Here is a 19,559-nt window from a genome sequence, read left to right as displayed (position 1 = left end):
GGGAGGAAGTCTCGCGAGAGCCCGCCTGAGGTAACCTTGGAGACCGGCGGGCGTCGCTCCCGCGGCCGGGCCGGAGGGGCAGCGTGGTGTCGCGACAGTGGCGACAGCCGGGCGGGAGGGGGATGGCGGGGGTGATGTTCTGCGAGCCCCGGCACCTCTACAACATCATCAACCAGTACCGCTGGAGATCGCGGCTGACGGAGCCCAACTACCTGTGCCTGCTGGGTGAGGCCGCGGCACAGGCCTGACACTGCCCCTGCCTGTCCCTGCCCCTGTCCCTGTCCCTGTCCCTGCTTGCTCCTGCCTTTCCCTGCCTATCCCTGCCTGTCCCTATCCCTGCCTGTCCCTGTCCCTGCCTGTCCCTGCCTGCCCCTGCTGCTGCTGCTGCCCCTTCCTCTGTCTATCCCCCTCCCTCCTCCTGCCTGTGCATGCCCCTCCCTGTCCCTACCTGTCTCTGCCCTGTCTGCTCCTTCCCTGCCTGCTTCTTCTGCCCCTGCCTGTCCCTGCCTGCCCCTGTCCGTCCCTGCCTATCCCTGTCCCTGCCTGTCCCTGCGGATCGCTGTCCCTGCCTGTCCCTGCCTGTCCCTGTCCCTGCCTGCTCCTGCCTATCCCTGTCCCTGCCTGTCCCTGCCCCTGCCTATCCCTGTCCCTGCCTATCCCTGTCCCTGCCAGCAGCCAGGCACTGTGCTCAGCCCAGGCAGATATCCTGAGCCAACAGGGCTTGTGAGGAAAAGCTCACACGTCACTTCTCACCATTTCTGGGGCCTGGCACTCGGGACCTTCCTCCCATCCCATTTCAGGTGCTGCTTTGGCTTTCCCCGTGCTCAGCTCTGCCTGCTCCCATCAGTCCCACGGATTCACACTCTCCCCTGCTGCTCCCAGAGGTTCTAGAACTGGACTAGATTTCTCAACCATTACACAGAGATTCCTGATAACCACTTCCATTCTGCATAGTGCCAATACCCCCAGAAGGGTGACAGTGATATTGCAATATCATTAAATGTTTTGGTGAGGGAGTTAGCCAGTTTGGGAGTGGGGTTGGGGTCTTTGCAGTGCCCCTCTCCCCAGCTCTGGAGCAGCAGAGGCAGAGCAGGCACAGAGCACGGGCCTGAGGCTGGGAATGCTGCAGGAGCACACCTGGCTCAGGACTAACAGTGCTGGTTATCTCTTGCTGTTACACACAGACTCACATCAGCCCTGGAGCTTGTTATACCCACACCAGAAGGCCTCAGTTCCTAAAAAAACCCCAATCACAGCATCATCAAAGCTGGAAAAGTCCTTCAAGTTCATCCAGTCCAACAGCTGACCCTGCAACACTAAAACCACCCCTAAAGCATATCCCCAAGTGCCACATTTCCAAACATCTTTCTCTGGGTGACGCCTGAATTCCCACTGACAAAACACAAAGAGGATTCCACCTTCCACCAGAGCAGAGCCACCTCTGTTTGTTTGAGCTTTAAAAGCCAATTGCTCTGCCTTGCTTGGTTTTTTTCAGATGCCCGTTCTCAGCTTGAATTCGACGACAGCCACATTGTTACTGCCCAGAGGATTGAACTGGTGAGGGGATTGCTGTTTGTGTGAACCCCCCTGGATTTAGCAGCGAGCAGGAAGGCTTTGAAACCCACGGGAATTGTCCCAGCCCCTGCCCTGCCTCGGCCGTGCCACTGGGGGGATGTATTCTGTCACAAAGCGAAGGTGGCTCCTGCTGCCCGAAGGATTGCCACACCGCAGCCGAGGATCAGGGAAAACATTGCACAAGAGCTCACGCAGCGCAGCCTTGCCCCACAAGGACAGCGCTGGCGCCCGCACTGCTGCTGGTGGAGCAATCTGCGGGATTTGCATCACTCCTGGCTGACCGGGGCTGCCAGTGCCCTGCCCGCCCTCTCCTACAAACCCAGCGCGCAGCTGTGGCTTGCAAGATGTCAGGAGTGTGGATGGCACCAGAGAAGAGTGGAGCCGTGCTCCTGATGGAATTGCTCTGTGGTTTTGGCAGAGTCCTGCCGGGGAGTATGTGATCCCAAATCCCGAGGAGCTGGGCTATGTCAGATTCTGTGTGGTGTATGACCACGACACTGGCTTTTTGGGTTCCACTGACTATCAGGAGGAGGAGGAGGAGGAAGAGGAAGAAACAGGTACGTGTGACCCGTGTCAGTCCAGTCCTCACTGCTGGATAGAGATTCTTCCCATTCCTCATTTAATTTTATGAGTTTTTTGGAAGAGATGTAAATGTTCCCAGTTTATCTTAGAGGTCTCTTCCAAACTCATTATTCTGTGATTCTGTATGTGAAAAACTGTGCTCTGCCTCTGTTTTGCACTGTGTTGTGTATGTTCTCAGGCTTCAAAAATCCAGGTTTTATTTCAAAGCATCCTGGCAGCCCTGGTTTCCCATCTGTGGGTGATCCTCTGAAGCTCCTTGTTGCATGTGAGGAATGGGTTCTTTTTTCTTGCCACATTTCCCTGAGATTTGGCCTGTCCAACAATTGCCTTTCAGGGAGCAGCACTGCTTCAGAGACTGAAACCAGCAGCTCAGATTCCACATGCTCCCAGAGTGAGTACTTCCTTCTTTGAGGGTCACAAAAGGCTTTCACTTCATGATATTTTAAAAGATTTACCTTTAATGGAGGTGGTGATTTGATGGGGTTCACCAAGAAATGTGAAGTGCTGGAATCTTTTCCATGGCATTGTTCAGTTTTCCTTGAACCATGGAAGTGTTTGGCTTTCACACATCCTTTGGCAAGGATTCTGCTGTGAGCAGAACCACTTCTGTTTGTTTGAGCTTTACAAAGGCTACAGAGTTTTAGCAAAGATTTACATCACGTTTTAAAGAAAAACATAGTGGAGGTGTAAGGGGAATGAATAAAACAAGCATGTTCCTAAATGCTTAGGGGTGAGGCAGTGGAGGGAAGGTGTGGAGAATCAGAGCTGGGTTTCTATTGTGCTGATCTATTTCTAAAGCAGACATGGCTAGAGGGAAGCAGGATGGATTCCTTGGGAGGAGGAGGAGGAGGAGGAAGAGCAGCCATCTCACATAATCCACTTCACTGAGGGGGGTGTTTAAAACATTTGTGAAGAATTTAATTAAGACACTTCCTTTTTTTCCCTGTTTGCCTAAAGCAGACTAAAGAAAAGGGCCTCCATAAAACTAAGATTATTAAATTTAAATTGATAAAACTTCCCTATTATGGAAACTTATTACAAGCATTTCCCAAAGAAAAACGGGGAGAGGAAAAGAAATCTGGTCCTAGAAAAAAAACCAGGAGAGGAATAAAAGATCAGGATGAGAGGGGAAAAGCAGCACCCCCTGTAACTGTCCTGCAGCAACAAATAAAGAATAAGTTGAGCTTTTAACAAAGTTTTCTCCAGAGCATTAGATGGAATGAAAAGGGATTTGCTGTGGATGTCAGGAGATGGAGACACTGAAGCTGCCCAGGCAAAGAGCTCTTTGGTCTCTTTAGGTGCTGAGGAAGGAGATGCCCTCCTCCATGCCAGAAACCTGGAGCACTTCACCCGCCACCCCGTGCTCCTCCTGAAGGGGGGGTACAGGCGTTTTTCAGCTTGTTACCATTTCCTGAAGAGCCACAAGACACTGTGGATGCCTCAGGTGAGATGAGACTGATTTCCAGGTAGATGACACTAATATTCAGCTGGTGATGGCTGGTGAATTCAGGTTAGATGGTGGTGCAAACCTGGTATCTCAGTAATTTCAGACAAAGGAATTGGGTGTAATTTGAGTTACTGTGCTTGCTCTGAGTCTCACCACTGATTCTTTTACAGCCACACTTCTTCCTCTTCTATTGCATGAAAGGAAGTTCATGAAAACAAGCTGGGAATGTTCCCCTGATAACCCCAAAACTGGCCTATGGAGAGTGCAGATAACTGAACAAACAGTAACAAGTGATGACAGCAAGCAGGCTGCTCTCTCACACGTGGTTATCTGGCATAGTACACAGCAAATGTTTCCAAACAGAAGTACAATTCCTACCAAGCACTGTGATCCATGTCTTTTAATCAGGAAGGGTCACAAGTGCCTTCTTTCAGTAGGCCCAGGAAGAAAACAGCCATCCACTCAAACACTGTGTCCTTCTTGCTTGGTTTCACCTATAAACATCAATCTATTTACCTTATGAGAAACAATTACCCTTCATTGCACATTTAGGACAGGCAGGGCAGGTTAAAAAGGTGCTGGGCAACAGAGCTTTTCATCCCAAGGTGTATTTTGTTCCCATTGTTCCCTTCTGGTTCCCAGGAAATAGCCCATGACATGGTGCTAACCTGTGGAGGCTACAGCACAGGAGAGAAAATCGATTCACTTTGTGCTGCTCTGTGAAGGGCAATTCCCTGCTGAGCTTCCTGCTCAGACTCAGCTGGACACAGGCACCTCCTTGCCTCTCAGTTGAAGCTTTGACTTGTTGGACTCCTCCTTTGTGCTCCTGGAGCAGGATCCGAGGCACGTCCCCTTAGGGATGGATGTCAGCACTGGTGGCTGCTTGCCTGTTTTCCCCCTGAGCCTCCACGCTGCCGGATGCAGCTGTGGATTTGTGCTGTGCCACTCCAGGGCACCTGCAGCTCTGCACGTGGCAGATGTTTTCATTTGTCCTTGCAAACAGCAACCAGGGAGAACATCAAACCAATCTGTCGTGCTGCAGCCCCTCCAGACAATGGAAAGAACGTATTCCACCTCCTGTTTAGTTGGGATTTGCTTCAAGTAATGCCACAACAAGAGTGAGGCTGCTAATTATTCTCAGTAAAACTAGCAAAGACTTCAAAATACAGCAAATCCAGGTGATTGAGTGAATCATTACACTAAAATATGTCATGGGCTGCTGACTAAGTGCCTGTTCAACTCTTCACATGACTTCTGTTTAAGAACTTATCGAGCTGATGGGAGCAGAGACACTCTAACCTGAGCCTGTGGTTTCTTTCTGGCAGGAACTAGACACCTTCCAGCCATACCCTGTAGAAATACTGCCTGCAAAGCTATATATGGGCAATTTCAAGCAGGCCAGTGACAAACAAATTCAGAAAGATCTGAGGATCAAAGCACTGGTCAACGTCTCTGAACAGCCTGTAACACTGTAAGTTAAACAGTTCAAGGCTTACCTTCCCCAGTGTCTGTGATGTGAAAAAATGAGGTGACACAGAGTTTATTGGCAGAGGAGTCAGTGCCTGTGGCATTCCAAGGAAACCTCTGCAGATTCCAGTGCCATTTCATGCTGTTTTCTAATTTCTGCTCTAGAGTTAGCACAACAGCAACACAGTCCTGCAGCCCTTGACCATGCCACGGGTGAACTGGGTAAGAGGAGCACTGGGAAGCCCTTGGTATTTCAAGTCTATCACATACCACCACTCTTCAGGAAAAACCTGTATCTCTAAATAGCTTTCAGAGCAAAATCTTACCAACACATCTGTGTAAAAGCTAAGTCAGCAATATGTCACATTTTTGGTCTTCCTTCCTTACCTGCTCTGTCCATGACCAGACAGCCCACTGCAGGCCTTGCTGGAAATGCAGTTTCAGACAGTGAAAAACCCAGTGGCATTTCTCAAGGTGCTGACCCAAAGTAACAACTCCAGTTACCCACCCCAGGACATGTGCACCAGCAGACATTTCTCATGCCTTTGGCTCTCTGCAGAGGAATGTCTCTGCACTGTGGGTAATATTCCTGTGTCCTCTGCATGATGTGCTCCCACATTTTGGAAATTCTTCACCAATTTTTTGCCCCATGAGTTCTCTGAGCCTGTGAAAGGAGGAGATGCACAGAAAACCACATGAAGGGAACTGGGGGGCCCACAAAACAGCAAACACGCACTCTGTGAAAGCACATCTGCTTTCAGTTCATCTGTTTTCATTTATCTCTCTGTAGGTTATCTGTCTGTAGGTTAAGGCATCAATGCTGATACCATTGAAATGGAAAATCAGTGATTAAAATGGTTCTACAAACACCTCTGTGCCTCACCATAATAAATCCCTTATCATGTTAAAGATGACAATGATTAAAAACTCACAAATGTAACAGCAAACAAAATTATCACCTTGCCTCCAACAAACACATCTTGCCAAGGCTGCTCCTCTGCTCCATGTGGTCTGTGTGCTCTTTTCCAGGTTTGCAGAAGAAGGTAAATCCCTCCATATATCTGTTCCAGATTCACTCGAGGCAGATCTTTTTTCTTCCTTCACCACCATTTCTCATTTCATAGGTGAGTGGATCCTGATCTGGAATTCCTGAGCCCTTGCTCACTGTAGGATATTAGATGGGAGTGACAGGAAGCCCAGACAGGAGGAGAAGCAAGCCCACACCCTGATGGATACCAGAGCTGCCTCACTAACCAGCCTGATGGACAGAGAGGAGATTTTACAGAGCATCTGACTCTGCTGTCCCTGCTCACTTCAAAGGATACCTCACTCTGATAACAGGGAGCTTTCCACCCAAATCTTTGCAGCAGGGAATCTACCAGGGCTTCATAGGATTCCCTCTGACTCCTTTGACTCTCAGCAGCCCAAATCTTCAGCCAGCAGAGCTTTATTTGAAGCAGAGTGTGACACACATTAGAGAGCTCAGCACGAGGCATTGATAATCTCTGTGATTTGCAGTGCAGACCCACTGTAGGGCCCAGGAAGACTTTCAGGTTGGACAGCATGAACCTGCCTTCAGCTGATTACATCAGCTAGGACAAGAGAAAACACAACTCTGCAGCTCAGTGCCTGCAGCTCAGGCTCCTGCAGCTCCATCCTGATGCTGTCCAACCATGTTGTTATCTTTTATTGTGCTTCTCAAATAACTCCTGCCACAGACCAAGGCCCTGCTGAGCTGTGCTGGACAGAGACAGAAGCAAAAGACCACCCTGTCCCCACAGAGCTTAATCCAAGTACAATATCAGACATGACAACTGCACACAAAGAAACAACACTTGAGGATATAATTCTGTAGTCCTGAATTGAATTTCATTATGAATGAAATATTGAATGTTGATATTCACTTGCCTTTCGTTGTGCCTCATACTTTTTCCCAGTAGTGTTTCAGAAGTTTCCTTCTGACATTACATGATTTGTGGCTGTTTCCAAACAGGACTACAAGAGCCTATTAGCTGCACTTGTGGAAGTGTTCCACTGTTTACCTGATAGTGGAACTGTTTATTTGGCAGTGGAGAGCAGATTACTCAAACCAGAACACGAGACTAAAGCTCTCCACATACTCCAAGAGGAGTGTGAATGTCCTCATGCCAGGTGTATGTTGGAGTGAGGCCAGTTCTACCCAGATCTTAGGATAGAAGTAGTATCTCACAACAGAAATGAGTTTAAAAATGCAGGCTTAGTGCTTGGGGAAAAAAAAAAAAAACAAACCAAAAAAAAAAAACCAACCAAACAAAACATCTTGACAGCACTAAAAGAAAAGGTTTTGCTCTATGAATTCTGGAGTTCAGTTGCTAATATTTTAAAAACATCATTCTGTCTAGTGAGGGAGAGAAAGAATTAAAAAGTTATTAATTAAATATGCAACCTTCCAGGCAAAATAAAATTTCAATACCTTTAGACCTGTCTGGGGAGAGTCTGTGATGCTGACCACAGCAGGTAGGTCATGAAAGCCCACTTCTGCTGAGATCCCTGCTGTGAGGGTGACCTGATGTGTAATGAGGCATTGACTGCTCATTGTCATTGGCACTGCTCTTCAAGGCCACGTTCTAACTGTGCATTTTTAAGAAAGGCAGATGCTTACAGAAATGGGAGCTGGCAGTGCCCATCTGCTGCTGTCAGGGCTCCTGAGGGCTCCTGTCTCTCAGGCTGCAGCCCCCTGTCAGCTGTCACCAAATTAGTGCCTGACTGCCACGGGCAGCTCCATTTCCCAGCTCACTAACTTGTGATTGGCATTTCTTGGCTCAGATGCTCAGCTGGATGTGGGAGCAGTGCTGGTGTTCTCCAGCCTGGGGATCAGCCGGAGCAGCACAGCCACCATGGCCTATCTGATGCACTCCTGCCGCTTCTCCCTGCAGGTATGTCACTGTCACAGGGCCACACAAACTGCCTCTGCCCTCAGCTCTCCTGCTGAAACACACCACTGCAGTACTGTGAGACACTCTCTGTGATTTCATGCACAACATCCACCTGATGATGGAACTGGTTACATGATTTGAGATTGCATCTTCTTTAGACCATTAAGGAGGTGCATTAGGTGTGATTTTGGATCTGTGAATCCTTACTCTTTTTGTTTTCCCTACTTAACTAAAGGGCTAGAAAAGCAGAGCTGTGGATACAGAACATGGTATTTATCTCCTGGATTTGAGGGAAAGAATGGAAGCTACTGCAGTCAATCCTATCTCTTAATTCCATGGTGTTAGAGAAGTTCAGAACCCAGTGTTTGCAGGGCTCTCATTTACCATTGACTTCAGCACTGACTCCTCCCAAAATCCTTTTTTATTCCTCCAGAAGCAATCCCCTCCCACAGACACTCCTGTATAGAAATCTGCAATGGGATAATACCTGCCCAGAGGGGATGTACAGGTCAGATGGCCAGCACAGGCTGTTCCATAGCTCTGACTAATGAAAGAAATTAATGAAGGATGGCTGGGGATGACCTGGATGTGCAGGAGCCTGGTGGCCTCTCCCCTGGTGTCAGGCCTTTCTCCCTTTGCATGCAACACACAGGCAGCATCTCCTGGTGCCTCCTGACAGGGAGCAGGAGAGTTCCCATGGCAACTGACCAGCCTCTCCTCAAAAACCTCACCCTTGTTTGGAAAGTTCAGGAGCTTGAAGAGATTGATCCAAACTTCACTAAAGCTGGGTCTGTATCTGATAAGGTGATTGATTTTGTGCAAACATGTCAATGTAAGAGGAAAGCTCTTGCCATGGCTGTGTGCCAGTGGGTAATTAGAGGCTGAGGGTGCCAGCAGGGCTCAGGCAGGGTTCAGTCCCTGCACTAACAGGGATGTGATTGCTCCTGCAGGCTGATAACAGCCACTCACTGAATCACAGAATGTGCTTCCAATGGCAGTGCAAAAGTCACAGCCTGAGCCTTGCCATTCCCCTCAGTTGGCATCAACAGGTTGCTCTCAGCATTTTACTAAATGCCAAAAAAAAAAAAAAAGAAAATATTGACAGGACAGTGCTTGCCCACTGTTGGCTGGGCAAACCTTTCCCGAGGGATCACCCTGGCAGACAAGTTTGTTTCTTGCAGACAAGAGCAGTGCAACAGATTGCTGTGTGATCCTCCAGGCAATCCAGGCAAAGATCTTTGAAAGCTTTCAAAAAAGCAAGGCAGAGTTGGGATGTGCAGCCCCTGATTCTGTTAGTGAGCAATATGTGAGCAGATCCATTGAGTCCAGGGGAACCAGAGACACCCTCACTGTGAACCCAGAGGAGTAAATATTGGAATATCAGCCTCAGAGCCTGCAGAATCAGCAAGATTAGAAAAACAAACCAATGGAGCACTATCTGCTGACCTTTGGTCTCATTTCCCTTAAGCAACCCTACAAGTGCAGGGGTCAAGCTCTTTTATGAGCAGGAAGATGAGCACTGACAGGAAAACGCAGGGATGGAGCTGGAGTAATGCTGGTGGATCTGCCCTGTGTGTGTCAGAGTTTCTAGGTGATTACTTGGAGCTAACAAATAATTAAGATGGCTGTAATTAATACAGTGGGATAACTGCGAGGTCATAACTGCTCTGCCACATCAGGTCACACCAATCCAAAAACGTGATAACCTTCATTGCTTTATGACCTTTATGGCTGATACTTCACTGCTTGGTCATCATCTGTGGAAGGAGCAGCATTTTAGGGTGGAAAATCCAGGATTGCATCGCTCCAGCAGAGTGGAATAGTGCTCAGCAGTGAAAACAGCCTGAGCTGTCCTCGTATCCAGGAGAGCAGAGCATGAAGGGGACAGGTTTCTCTTAGGGTCACATCTGGATCCAGCCTGTCCCCACTTTGGTGCCAAACTCCTCTCTGCAGGGTCTTGCTGTCCAGCACAGGGAGCAAATACAAAGCTGTGCTGTCTGAAGTGTAGCTGCTTTGTGAAAATGCCCAAGAGTCACTTTCTGTTCAATTCCTAACACTTCTTCATTTTCCTTCTGTTTACAGAGAGCTTGGAAATACCTTCTGAAGTGCAAAATGAACATGAGACCACACCGGGGCTTTGTGGAACAGCTCTCAGCCTGGGAGACCCAAATCTATGGGTTCCCAGTCACAGACGTGTCTGAACCAAATTACTGACAGAGAACATCCCCTGGGGAAAGCCACTTCAGGCCTTCCCCATCTGGGGAGAAAGCTCCCTGAACGCTGTGTGAAAAAAGACCCAAATGTAATGGAAAAGCTTTCCTCTAGCTCCATGTCATTTTGGGTCAGGATCTGGATCTTCCTCGGGAACTCACCTGTGCTGGAGGAGGTGGAAGTTTGGGGAATGCAGATCCTGCAGGATGTGGCCCATTAGACACAGCTGGACTCTTTTGTAAGCAGAGGGGATTATAGCCACAGCTGTGGGGCAGTCAGTCGGGTTATCTCTGTAAAGGTTTGTTACCCATGGTCTGGAATAGTACATTTAGAGTCTGACAGTGCCCACTTCCAGCCCGGAGAGGTGAGAACAGAATTTCCCTGTTTCAGAAGTCCCTGCGCCCTGTGAGTGCCTTCACAGCCACCACCGCCTCTCACAGACTCACTTGATGGATTGTTGACAATTCCCATTTGCTGCTTTCTAATCCTACAACCAAACCTCTGGGAGAGGTGGTGACTTTAAACCCTCAGTGCTGTCACATGAAACCTCAACCAGTACCTGAATCAGCACCGTCCTGTCTCTTACAGCACTCCGAATTCTGTTCTTTGACATCACAAAATAAAACCCGACAGAAACCCTCCCTGCTTTGCAGCACTCCGTGTTTGGGATTTAGCGCTGGCTTTGGGATTCTTTGGGATCGCGGTTCTCATTCGGACACGCGCTCAGGGCCGGGAGCGCGCCCGAGAGCTGCCCGAGCTGGGAGCGAGCCCGGCGCAGCTCACACGGCCCGCTGCAGCGCAGGGCTGCGATTCCAGGGAATTTCTCATTTTCCAGGCTTCCGCTTGGAGGAACACACGGACCAAGGGAGGCCCCGCCCCCGCAGGGCTGCGATTCCAGGGAATTTCTCATTTTCCAGGCTCCCGCTTGGAGGAACACACGGACCAAGGGAGGCCCCGCCCCCGCAGGGCTGCGATTCCAGGGAATTTCCCATTTTCCAGGCTCCCACTCGCAGGAACACACGGACCAAGGGAGGCCCCGCCCCCGGCCCCGCCCCGGGGCGTGTCCGGAAGGGGGCGGGGCCAGCGCCGCCCGTCGCCGCGGGCCGGGCCGGGCCGGTGCCGCCGCCATCGCCGCCATGGCCTGGGGCGCCTCGCTCGCCGAGTGCCTGCGCGAGTGGGAGGAGCTGCAGGACGGCTACCAGCGCATCCAGGTACCACCGGGCCCGGGACGGACCGGCACGGGCCGGGGCAGCGCTCCGGCCGAGCGCGGCGCGCCGGGGTACCGGCACCGGGGGTGGGAGATCCCCGCAGCATCCACAGCGGGCACGGCGGGACCGGGCTCTCCCGCTCTGCACTCCGGGTGCTTTCCCCCCGTGCCCCGGCCCTCGGGTCCGAGCTGTGCCGGGGGCAGAGCGGTTCGGGGCAGGGCAGGGGAGCCGGGCTGTGCGGGCTCGGGCGGAGCGGGGTACCCGCCGTGATGCCCCAGCCCGCCGCGGACGTGGCGCGGGGACTCGGATGTGCCGGTTCTCCTGCTGGGAGCGGCGCTGCCTGCCGTGGCACGGCCGGCCGAGGTGCGCAGATGCTGTTTGACTCCTTATCGCTCCTGTGAGCCCCGCTCGGGGCAGCCCGGAGCCAGCCGGCCCCAGCGGAGCCGAGATCCCGGGGCGCAGGCACGCCGCAGCCCGGCGCCGTGTCCCGGCTGCCGAGCCCCGGCACCGCCGGCCGCCCGGGGCTCCGCGCCGGGAAGGTGACCGCTGTCAGAGGTGCTTCCACCTGCTTTGTGTAATCCCCAGGGCGCTGCCTGCCGGAGGAGGAGTGGGCAGGGTGCAGCTCGCACAGGGTCACCCAAGGGAAAGGTTGGCCAACACCTCCTGCTGCCGCTCGGGTCACTCGGCTGCAGCTGCACCCGTTCCCTCTCCCCCTCCTTCCCCCCAGAGCGGGGTGAAGCGGATGTTGTTGCGGGCACGTCGCTGCTGTGCCCAGATCTGGGGCAAGGGAGGCTTTGAGAAACCTCCTCTTGCTCCATAGGGGTTGCGTGGATGTCCCGGGTCGCCCACTTGGAGCCCTGAGTGCAGCCACTCAGCGCCAGCCCTTCCCTCCGGACACTCCTCCCGCCCTCACTCCTCATCCAGGCTGTCTCCGATGCTGGCACGGCTAAAGGATTTGTCACAAAAGCTCACAGTTAACTCCAGAGCCAGGAGGAGGTGGCTCTAGATGGCAGCAGGAAAGCTTGATGGTCAAGCAGGGAATGTCCTGGGATAAATCAGGGACATAAATCACTGCTGTGGAACCGGGACTGTCTGGGATCCGTTCCCTCCTTGCCGCTGCTTGTCACCGGAGGGAGAAGGTTTCTCTCCCGTGCTCTTGGTTTCACCTTTCTCCTTTGGGAACAACTTTTAAGATCTGGCGATCAAGTGGTTGATAAGAGCTACAGAGGTTAGAATTTGTTTGTGCCAAGGTCTAGTCCAAGGGTTGTTGTGAGCAGCCTGTGGAGGTGGCACTCGGGCTGCTGTGCCGAGGTCGGGCTGTTCTCCTGCTGACCTGGACAAGGAGCAGCACTGATCCAGCAGCTCTCCCCTTTCCCTGCTAAAAATAGTGGAGAGATGCACCCAGCCTATCCAGGTGTGGTTGGGTTATGGGCACTTGGCTGCAGCCCTGCTGGGAGCCCTTCCCCTTTGTCCACTCATGGACAGGCTCCTTCCAGCTTCCCAGGGGTGCTCAGGTGGAGCCCCAGAGCCACGAGCTGGGAGACCTGGAGGCACAAAGAGCTGCTCATCCTGTCCCAGCACTCAAAGCCACTGTGGTACCACAGTTGTACCCTGGCCCACCCAGTGTTTATTCCCAAGTTTTTCCTGTCTGCTGTGTGCAGTCATTGGTGTCCCAAGCATGGGAATATCCTGTGGATAGGCTGCTTGGCACTGGGGCTGGGCATCCCCATGGAAGCAGGGCTGGCTGCAGGCTGTCCCCAAACACACCTGGCCTTCTGCAGCCACCCCTCCTCTCACCCAGCAGCAGCACGGGTGAAATTAAGGACATTTTTTAACAAAAGCATCACAGAGGCCCCAAGGACAGGGGTGTCTGGGCAGGCAGCTCTAACGTGTGCTGGTCTCTTTCCCAGGACAACCACAGGCTGTACAAGCAGAAACTCGAGGAGCTGACCAAGCTGCAGGATGGGATCTCCAGCTCCATCGCCCGGCAGAAGAAGCGGCTGAAGGAGCTGTCGCTCTCCCTCAAAAAGTGAGTGACACTTGTGCTCTGTGACAGCAGGGGAGGGGAGAGCAGCAAGGACGGGGCTGCTGAGCCCCCCTCACGCCTCAAATGCAAACCTCTCTGCAGCCAGGGGCTGTGGGGAGGCTGTTCTTCCCCAGCCCCCCTTTCCTGTGCCCTGTCTGCAGTTCAGAGCTTGCAAGGGTTTTGTGGGTACCATGAACTGCTCCCCTCCTGCACACAGCTCTCCCATCCCTCCTGAGGGTGAGAGACCCATCTGGCCTCACCTCGCTCCCTTCTCTTGAGCAACATCATGGCCTGACAGAGGAGGTTGCCCTGCAGTTGTGGACTTGCCTCCCATCCATCTTCCCTGTCCTTGGGGTGTCCTTGCCCCAGTCCTTGTGGAGTGCCAGCACGTGCTGGTCGTGTTACAGAGGCTCTCCTGGTGCCAGTGCCTGTGTTTGCTCCCCAGATGCAAAGGCCAGGTGACTCCCGAGCAGGAAGCATCCATCCAAGAGACCCAGAGCCTGATTAAAGAGAGGCAGAACGTGTTCTTTGAGATGGAGGCCTATCTGCCAAAGAAGAACGGGTGAGAAGGCACCTCAGCTCTGGGAGGGTCACCAGGGCCACCCTCCACATCCCTGTGGCTGTAAGGCTGCAGGCACAGACCCAGAGGTGTCACCCTGCGCCCAGCGGTGTCACAGCTGTCCTGCTCCACTTGGGCTCCCCAAGGACACCTGGGCAGGAGCCAGCAGTGCTGCCCCTCACTCCTGTGCCTGCTCATGGCCATCACCCACCCCTGCACAGTGGTTGTGCCCGAGGAGAAGCCCTGGTGGACACCCCAGTGCCTGTGGGGGTGGGGTGTGTGCTCCCCCACCCGTCCCCCTGCCCGTGGGAGGGGATTCCAGAGGGTTTGTGCCTGCCAGCTCCGAGTGGAAGCACCTGGGGGCTCATCCCTGGCCCCACTGGTGGCACAGGAGGGGACAGCTCCACAGGCAGGTCCTTGTCCTAACGCTCTGCTCTCTCCCCAGGTTGTACCTGAGTCTGGTGCTCGGCAATGTGAACGTGACACTGCTCAGCAAACAGGCCAAGTACGGCCCCTCCTCGCTGCTCCTGTCATTTTCCTGACTTGGCATCCCCTTGGCACCAGGAACAACAGCTCCTCCCAGGCAGACACGGGGCTGGCTTGGCTCACCTGGTGTAGATTCCCTTCCTGAGCTGTTTTCTGCATAATTCCCAAGAATCAGCCAAATCCTTGGCTCCCCCTCACATTCCTGCTGCTGGGCTGGGCTGGACCATTAGCTCTGAGAAGTTAATGGGATCCTCCACCAAAGCCATGTCCGTGTTTCCACTGTATTAGGAACTTGCAGGAAAGACAGACAGTGGCTGGTCCCCTCCTCTTCCCTTGGGGAAGCACCAGAAGTTGGTTTTGGCCCCTCAGAGCCTTTCCCTTGCCAGAGATGCCCAGCCAGGAGCCACTCCCTTCTCCCTCTGTTCCCCAATCCTCCCCTTGGAGATGTGTGCACATCCCAGTCTCCCCCACCAGGGCCACCCCCCAAGGCTGGGATAGTTTGGGGTGCTCAGATGTGTCCCAGCTGTGTGAAGCAGCCTGGTGTACTCTGCTCTCAGAAATACCCCCAAGGCAAGGTTGTTCCTGAGTGTCTCCCAGAGGTTCCCTATAGGACATCACTTTTCCCAGCCAGATGGGATGGGAGGACACAGATTTCCAGCAGCCCCTTGCTCCAAGCCTGTCCTTGTGCTTCCCTGCAGGTTTGCGTATAAAGATGAGTACGAGAAGTTCAAGCTCTACCTCACCATCATCCTACTCATTGTCTCCTTCTCCTGTCGGTTCCTCCTCAACTCCAGGTGAGTCTGGCTTGGTGCTGGGCAGAGATCTCCTCCCAGAGCCCTCTTGCCCTTCTCTCCCATCCTGGAATATCCAGGGCTGAACAGGAGATCCTGCTAAAGCACCTGGAGGTGGGGTGGCCTTTGTGGCTGCGTGGCCATGGTGGGTGGTGGGGAGCTCTTGGAACCCAGGACATCCCTCTGGCTGCCCTGGATGGCTCGAGACCTGGGCAGGGGGCTCGGGAGTCCTGGCAGGAAGCCAAAGACACTTGGGATTTCGATCTTAACCCATGGAGCAAATTACCAACCTTATATGAAGAATCACAAGTCACAGAAGTTTAAATAGAGCAATAATGAATTAATCACCGGGTGAAAAATTGAGTTTTGGGGATTTTATTATAGGGGGTCTAGGAGGCAAGATGGAGAGACATGGGTGTTGTCCCATGCTTCTTCCTTCTTCTTCCTAGCCTCCATCTTCTTGGTGATTGTGGCACATTTAGATTGGCCTAAAGTAGAAGTAGACAGTCTAACATAGGTGATAGGTATTGGAAAATAATGATAAATAAAGTATACATAACTCATAGTATAAAATGTAGACACCAGCCCAGGGGCAGGCAGTGTGCCCTTTACAGACCGGCAGATCAGATCTCTGCAGGTCTGAGAGAAAATATTTTAGATAATAGATAACAACCAACCTTGTGAACCAGAGCCAAAGAATCCTGACTCTTTCTTCGGCCATCGGGCTGGAAAAAGGGACTCTGGGGTGATCCCGAAACAGAAAACCCGAGAGGGAGCAGGTCCCTTCCCCTGGGGGGAGTCCCACGGGCTGTCACCGTGCCTGTGCCCCCAGCCCGTGCCTTTACACCTGCTCTGTGTGACCCAGGGTGACAGACGCCGTCTTCAACTTCCTCCTGGTGTGGTACTACTGCACCCTCACCATCCGCGAGAGCATCCTGATCAACAACGGCTCCAAGTGAGTGCCCTGGGCCCGGGGAGGGGCTGGCTCCTCTGCAGGGCTGGGGGAGCAGCTCCCTCCCACTCAGGTGTGTGGCAAACCCTGCTGGGAGCTGCAGGAGCGGGGCAGGAGGATCCTCCCGAGCGGGGGCGGCGCGGGAAGGTGGAGCTGGAAGGGCCCTGGTCCTGCTCTGAGGCATTTCCCAACCAGCCTGGGAGCTGTGGGGTGGCTGGGGCTGGGCTGCTCCACTCTGCAGGCTGCCTTTGGCTCTGGATTCACGCTCCAGATGTGACAGTGCTTCTCTGTGTCTGCCCTCCAGGATCAAAGGCTGGTGGGTTTTCCATCACTACATCTCCACCTTCCTTTCAGGTGTCATGCTGACGTGGTAAGTCTGTGTCCCCTGTCCCATGCTGGGGCTGCCTGGGCTGTGGGACAGGCAGGGCTGGCTGTCCCCTCCCAGCCCCACGTCCCCCAGCCAGCACTGTCTCTCCACAGGCCAGATGGGCTCATGTACCAGATGTTCAGGAACCAGTTTCTCTCCTTCTCCATGTACCAGAGTAAGTGCTGCCCCGGGTGCTGGGACAGGTACTGACCCCCGGGTGCTGAGAGTGCCTGCAGAGCTCTGCAGCACGTGGAGACCTGGCTGCAGCTCTCAGCTCACCTGGCAGTTCCCTTGGCCTCGTGGCATGATGCTGAGGCTGGAAGGTGATCCCTGGGCAGCTCCTGACGTGCTCTCCCTGCAGGCTTTGTGCAGTTCCTGCAGTATTACTACCAGAGTGGGTGTTTGTACCGGCTGCGAGCGCTGGGAGAGAGGCACAACATGGACCTGACTGTGGGTGAGTGGTCTCAGGCTGGTGCTCAGCTCACTGGGAGCTGTGGGTTCTACTGAAGGAAATGGCAACACTTTGATTTGAGGTCACTTTCAGCAGTGGCAGGGACAGAAAAAGCTCTCAGTCAAACCAAAGCTACCAGAGCAGCATCTCCTGTGGGGCAGCAACACCCCACAGGATGATTGTCCCCCTCCTCCTGCTCTGCTGGGACCACCAGCCCACAGCTGGCTCCCTCAGGATGTGAGGTGGCAGTGGATGTGGCTCTGGGCATCCCACGTTTGCCCAGGAAGCTCCTTCAGACATGACACATCCCTCCACACCCCAGGCACTGTGGGCTGTCACCTCCCCAGCCCCTGTGACACCGAGGGCAGGAGCTGAGGGCCAGCTGCACTGGAGCCCAGAGCCCTGTGCTGGATGAGCAGTCCCTGCCACTGTCCCCTGCAGGTGCCCACAGTGAGGCTGGAATGGCAGGACCTGCTCAGCCAGGCACGTGTGGGCACTGAGCCTCCCTGTCCTCCACTGGGCTCCATCCCCTCTCCACCAGCCCATTCCAGGTTCTCACAGAAACCTTCATCCTTTGCAGAGGGCTTCCAGTCCTGGATGTGGAGAGGCCTCACGTTCCTGCTTCCCTTCCTCTTCTTTGGGCAGGTGAGGCTGCCCCATTCCTTGCAAGACGCCAGAGCCTCGGGTGGGAGCAGGATGTGCCACATTCCCAGCTGTGCTCAGTGGCCTGGACATGGCACAGACCCCACAGGCTGCCACAGCCATGTGAGGGGGGATGCCTGGGGCAGGGAAATGCTTCCAACAAATGCTGAGCCTCTCCCTGCAAAGCACCCACCACAACTGGGGAAGTGAGGTGGGGAGGGGCTGGGGTGCTTCTGCTGGGTGCTGTGGTGAGAACCCTTCCAAAGCCTTTCCAAAGCCCTCCTGAGCTCCAGCTTTGAGCTGCTGCCGAAAGGATCGAGTCCTTCCTTGGTCAGATTGTTGAGGCTGATGGACAAAGGCTGCTCTGAGGCCCTTGGGCTCCAGCTGGCCTGAAACAGGGGGGATATCCCAGCTGGGGTCTGCTCTGAGGCCCTTGGGCTCCAGCTGGCCTGAAACAGGGGGGATGTCCCAGCTGGGGCCCTCTGGGAACGAGCCCTCTGTCCCTGAGCCTGGGTGGGGTTTCTCTGCCCCACACGGGGTCGGTGTGGGGTTTGTACCCAGAGGGAGCAGCTGGACAGGCACCAGCCTGGGGCTGAGCCTCTGAAAGGAGCAGCAGCTGCCCTGAATCTCCTCTCCTGCAGTTCTGGCAGCTCTACAACGCCATCACCCTGTTCCGCATGCTGCAGCACCCCGAGTGCAAGGAGTGGCAGGTAAGGAGCCCCGGGAGGGCCCTGGAGGGGGCCCCAGGCAGCTCCCTCCTGCTCACTCCGGCCTCTCCTCCCACAGGTCCTCATGTGCGGCCTCCCCTTCTCCATCCTCTTCCTGGGCAACTTCTTCACCACCCTCCGTGTCGTCCACCAGAAGATTCAGAACAAGAACCAGGACACGAAGGAGAACTGAAGTGGGGCACTGTGGGGGCCTGGACTGTTTCTGCCCACTGGCTCCATCCCTATCCCCATCTCCTCAGTTCCGTCCGGACTCTGGTGTCTCGTCCCATTCCTTGGAGGCCTGGGTGTGGGACAGAGCTTGGGGCCTGCTCCTGGACAGTCCCTGTGCTCAGGAGTCACTCACCTGGAGGCAGGAGCAGCCTGCACCTCCTGTCCTGGCTGCCTTCCCCATCCAAGCAGCAGGATGCTTGGGCCAGCCGCTCCCCCCCTTTCACTGGGGTGTTCCCTGGCTGCTGGTGCTCCTCACTGGGACAGGGCAGCATCCAGGGACTGCCTCCCGCAGCTCCCGGGGTGCTGGAGGCTCCCCTTTTCCCCCAGCCCTGATTCCAGGGCTGCCCCAGCTCCTCCCTGGCCTTCAATCCACAGGGAAGGGGTGGCTGGGGCACGGGAGGGCTTGGGAGCAGCAGGAGCTGGGGCTGTGCAGGCAGCAGCCTGGGCTGGCAGCTCCTGAGGCTGCAGATGTGAAAATAAAGGGAAGGAGCTGCCCCGGGTCACCGGGACAGTCTGGGAACTGCTCCCACACTCTGCTCTGTGGCTTTGGTTCAGCAGGAAGGGGGGTTCTGACACAACCTCCCTGAAAGGATGGTGGAGGTGGGGGGCAGTAGGACAATTGTTACAGTAGGACAAGAGGAAACAGCCTCAGGTTTCACCAGGGGAGCTTTAGATAGATATTAAGGAAAATATCTTCACAAAAAAGGGTTGTCCAGCCCTGACAGAGGCTGCCCAGAGAAGCTGTGGAGTCACCATCCCTGCAGGGATTTAAAAGCCATGTAGATGTGGAAGCTGGGGACGTGGTTGAGTGGTGGGTTTGGTAGTGCTGGGTTATGGGTTGGACTCAATGATTTGGAGGGGCTTTCCAGCCTAAATGAGCCCATGATTTTATGAAAAGTCATCTCCCTGTGCCCTTCCATCAGCCTGAGCTGCAGGGGGTGC

At 54.1% G+C, this 19,559-nt stretch overlaps 2 protein-coding genes across 2 annotated transcripts; both read left to right on the top strand.

Annotated features, from left to right (window-relative positions):
• Nucleotides 1–20: 20 nt before the first annotated feature.
• STYXL1 (serine/threonine/tyrosine interacting like 1) lies at nt 21–10,822 on the top strand. Its single transcript, XM_041423207.1, has 9 exons — nt 21–225; nt 1,496–1,557; nt 1,994–2,132; nt 2,492–2,548; nt 3,456–3,601; nt 4,930–5,075; nt 6,101–6,195; nt 7,877–7,986; nt 10,069–10,822. Exons 1-9 carry the CDS (start codon nt 123–125, stop codon nt 10,198–10,200), a joined length of 990 nt encoding a protein of 329 aa, XP_041279141.1. The 5' UTR covers nt 21–122; the 3' UTR covers nt 10,201–10,822.
• Nucleotides 10,823–11,279: 457 nt separating this feature from the next.
• Nucleotides 11,280–19,148, top strand: TMEM120A (transmembrane protein 120A). Its single transcript, XM_041423205.1, has 12 exons — nt 11,280–11,408; nt 13,316–13,434; nt 13,877–13,993; nt 14,436–14,495; nt 15,175–15,270; nt 16,133–16,222; nt 16,524–16,589; nt 16,700–16,761; nt 16,948–17,040; nt 17,618–17,682; nt 18,321–18,389; nt 18,466–19,148. The coding sequence occupies exons 1-12, from the start codon at nt 11,334–11,336 to the stop codon at nt 18,577–18,579; spliced, it is 1,026 nt and encodes a 341-aa protein (XP_041279139.1). The 5' UTR covers nt 11,280–11,333; the 3' UTR covers nt 18,580–19,148.
• The last annotated feature ends 411 nt before the right edge of the window (nt 19,149–19,559 follow it).

This window comes from Onychostruthus taczanowskii, unplaced genomic scaffold (genome assembly GCF_017590055.1).
Source record: "Onychostruthus taczanowskii isolate IOZ18803 unplaced genomic scaffold, ASM1759005v1 scaffold75, whole genome shotgun sequence".
NCBI lineage: Eukaryota > Metazoa > Chordata > Aves > Passeriformes > Passeridae > Onychostruthus > Onychostruthus taczanowskii.
The sequence above is the reverse complement of the archived record's forward strand: the minus strand, read 5'-3'. Positions and strand labels throughout refer to the sequence as shown.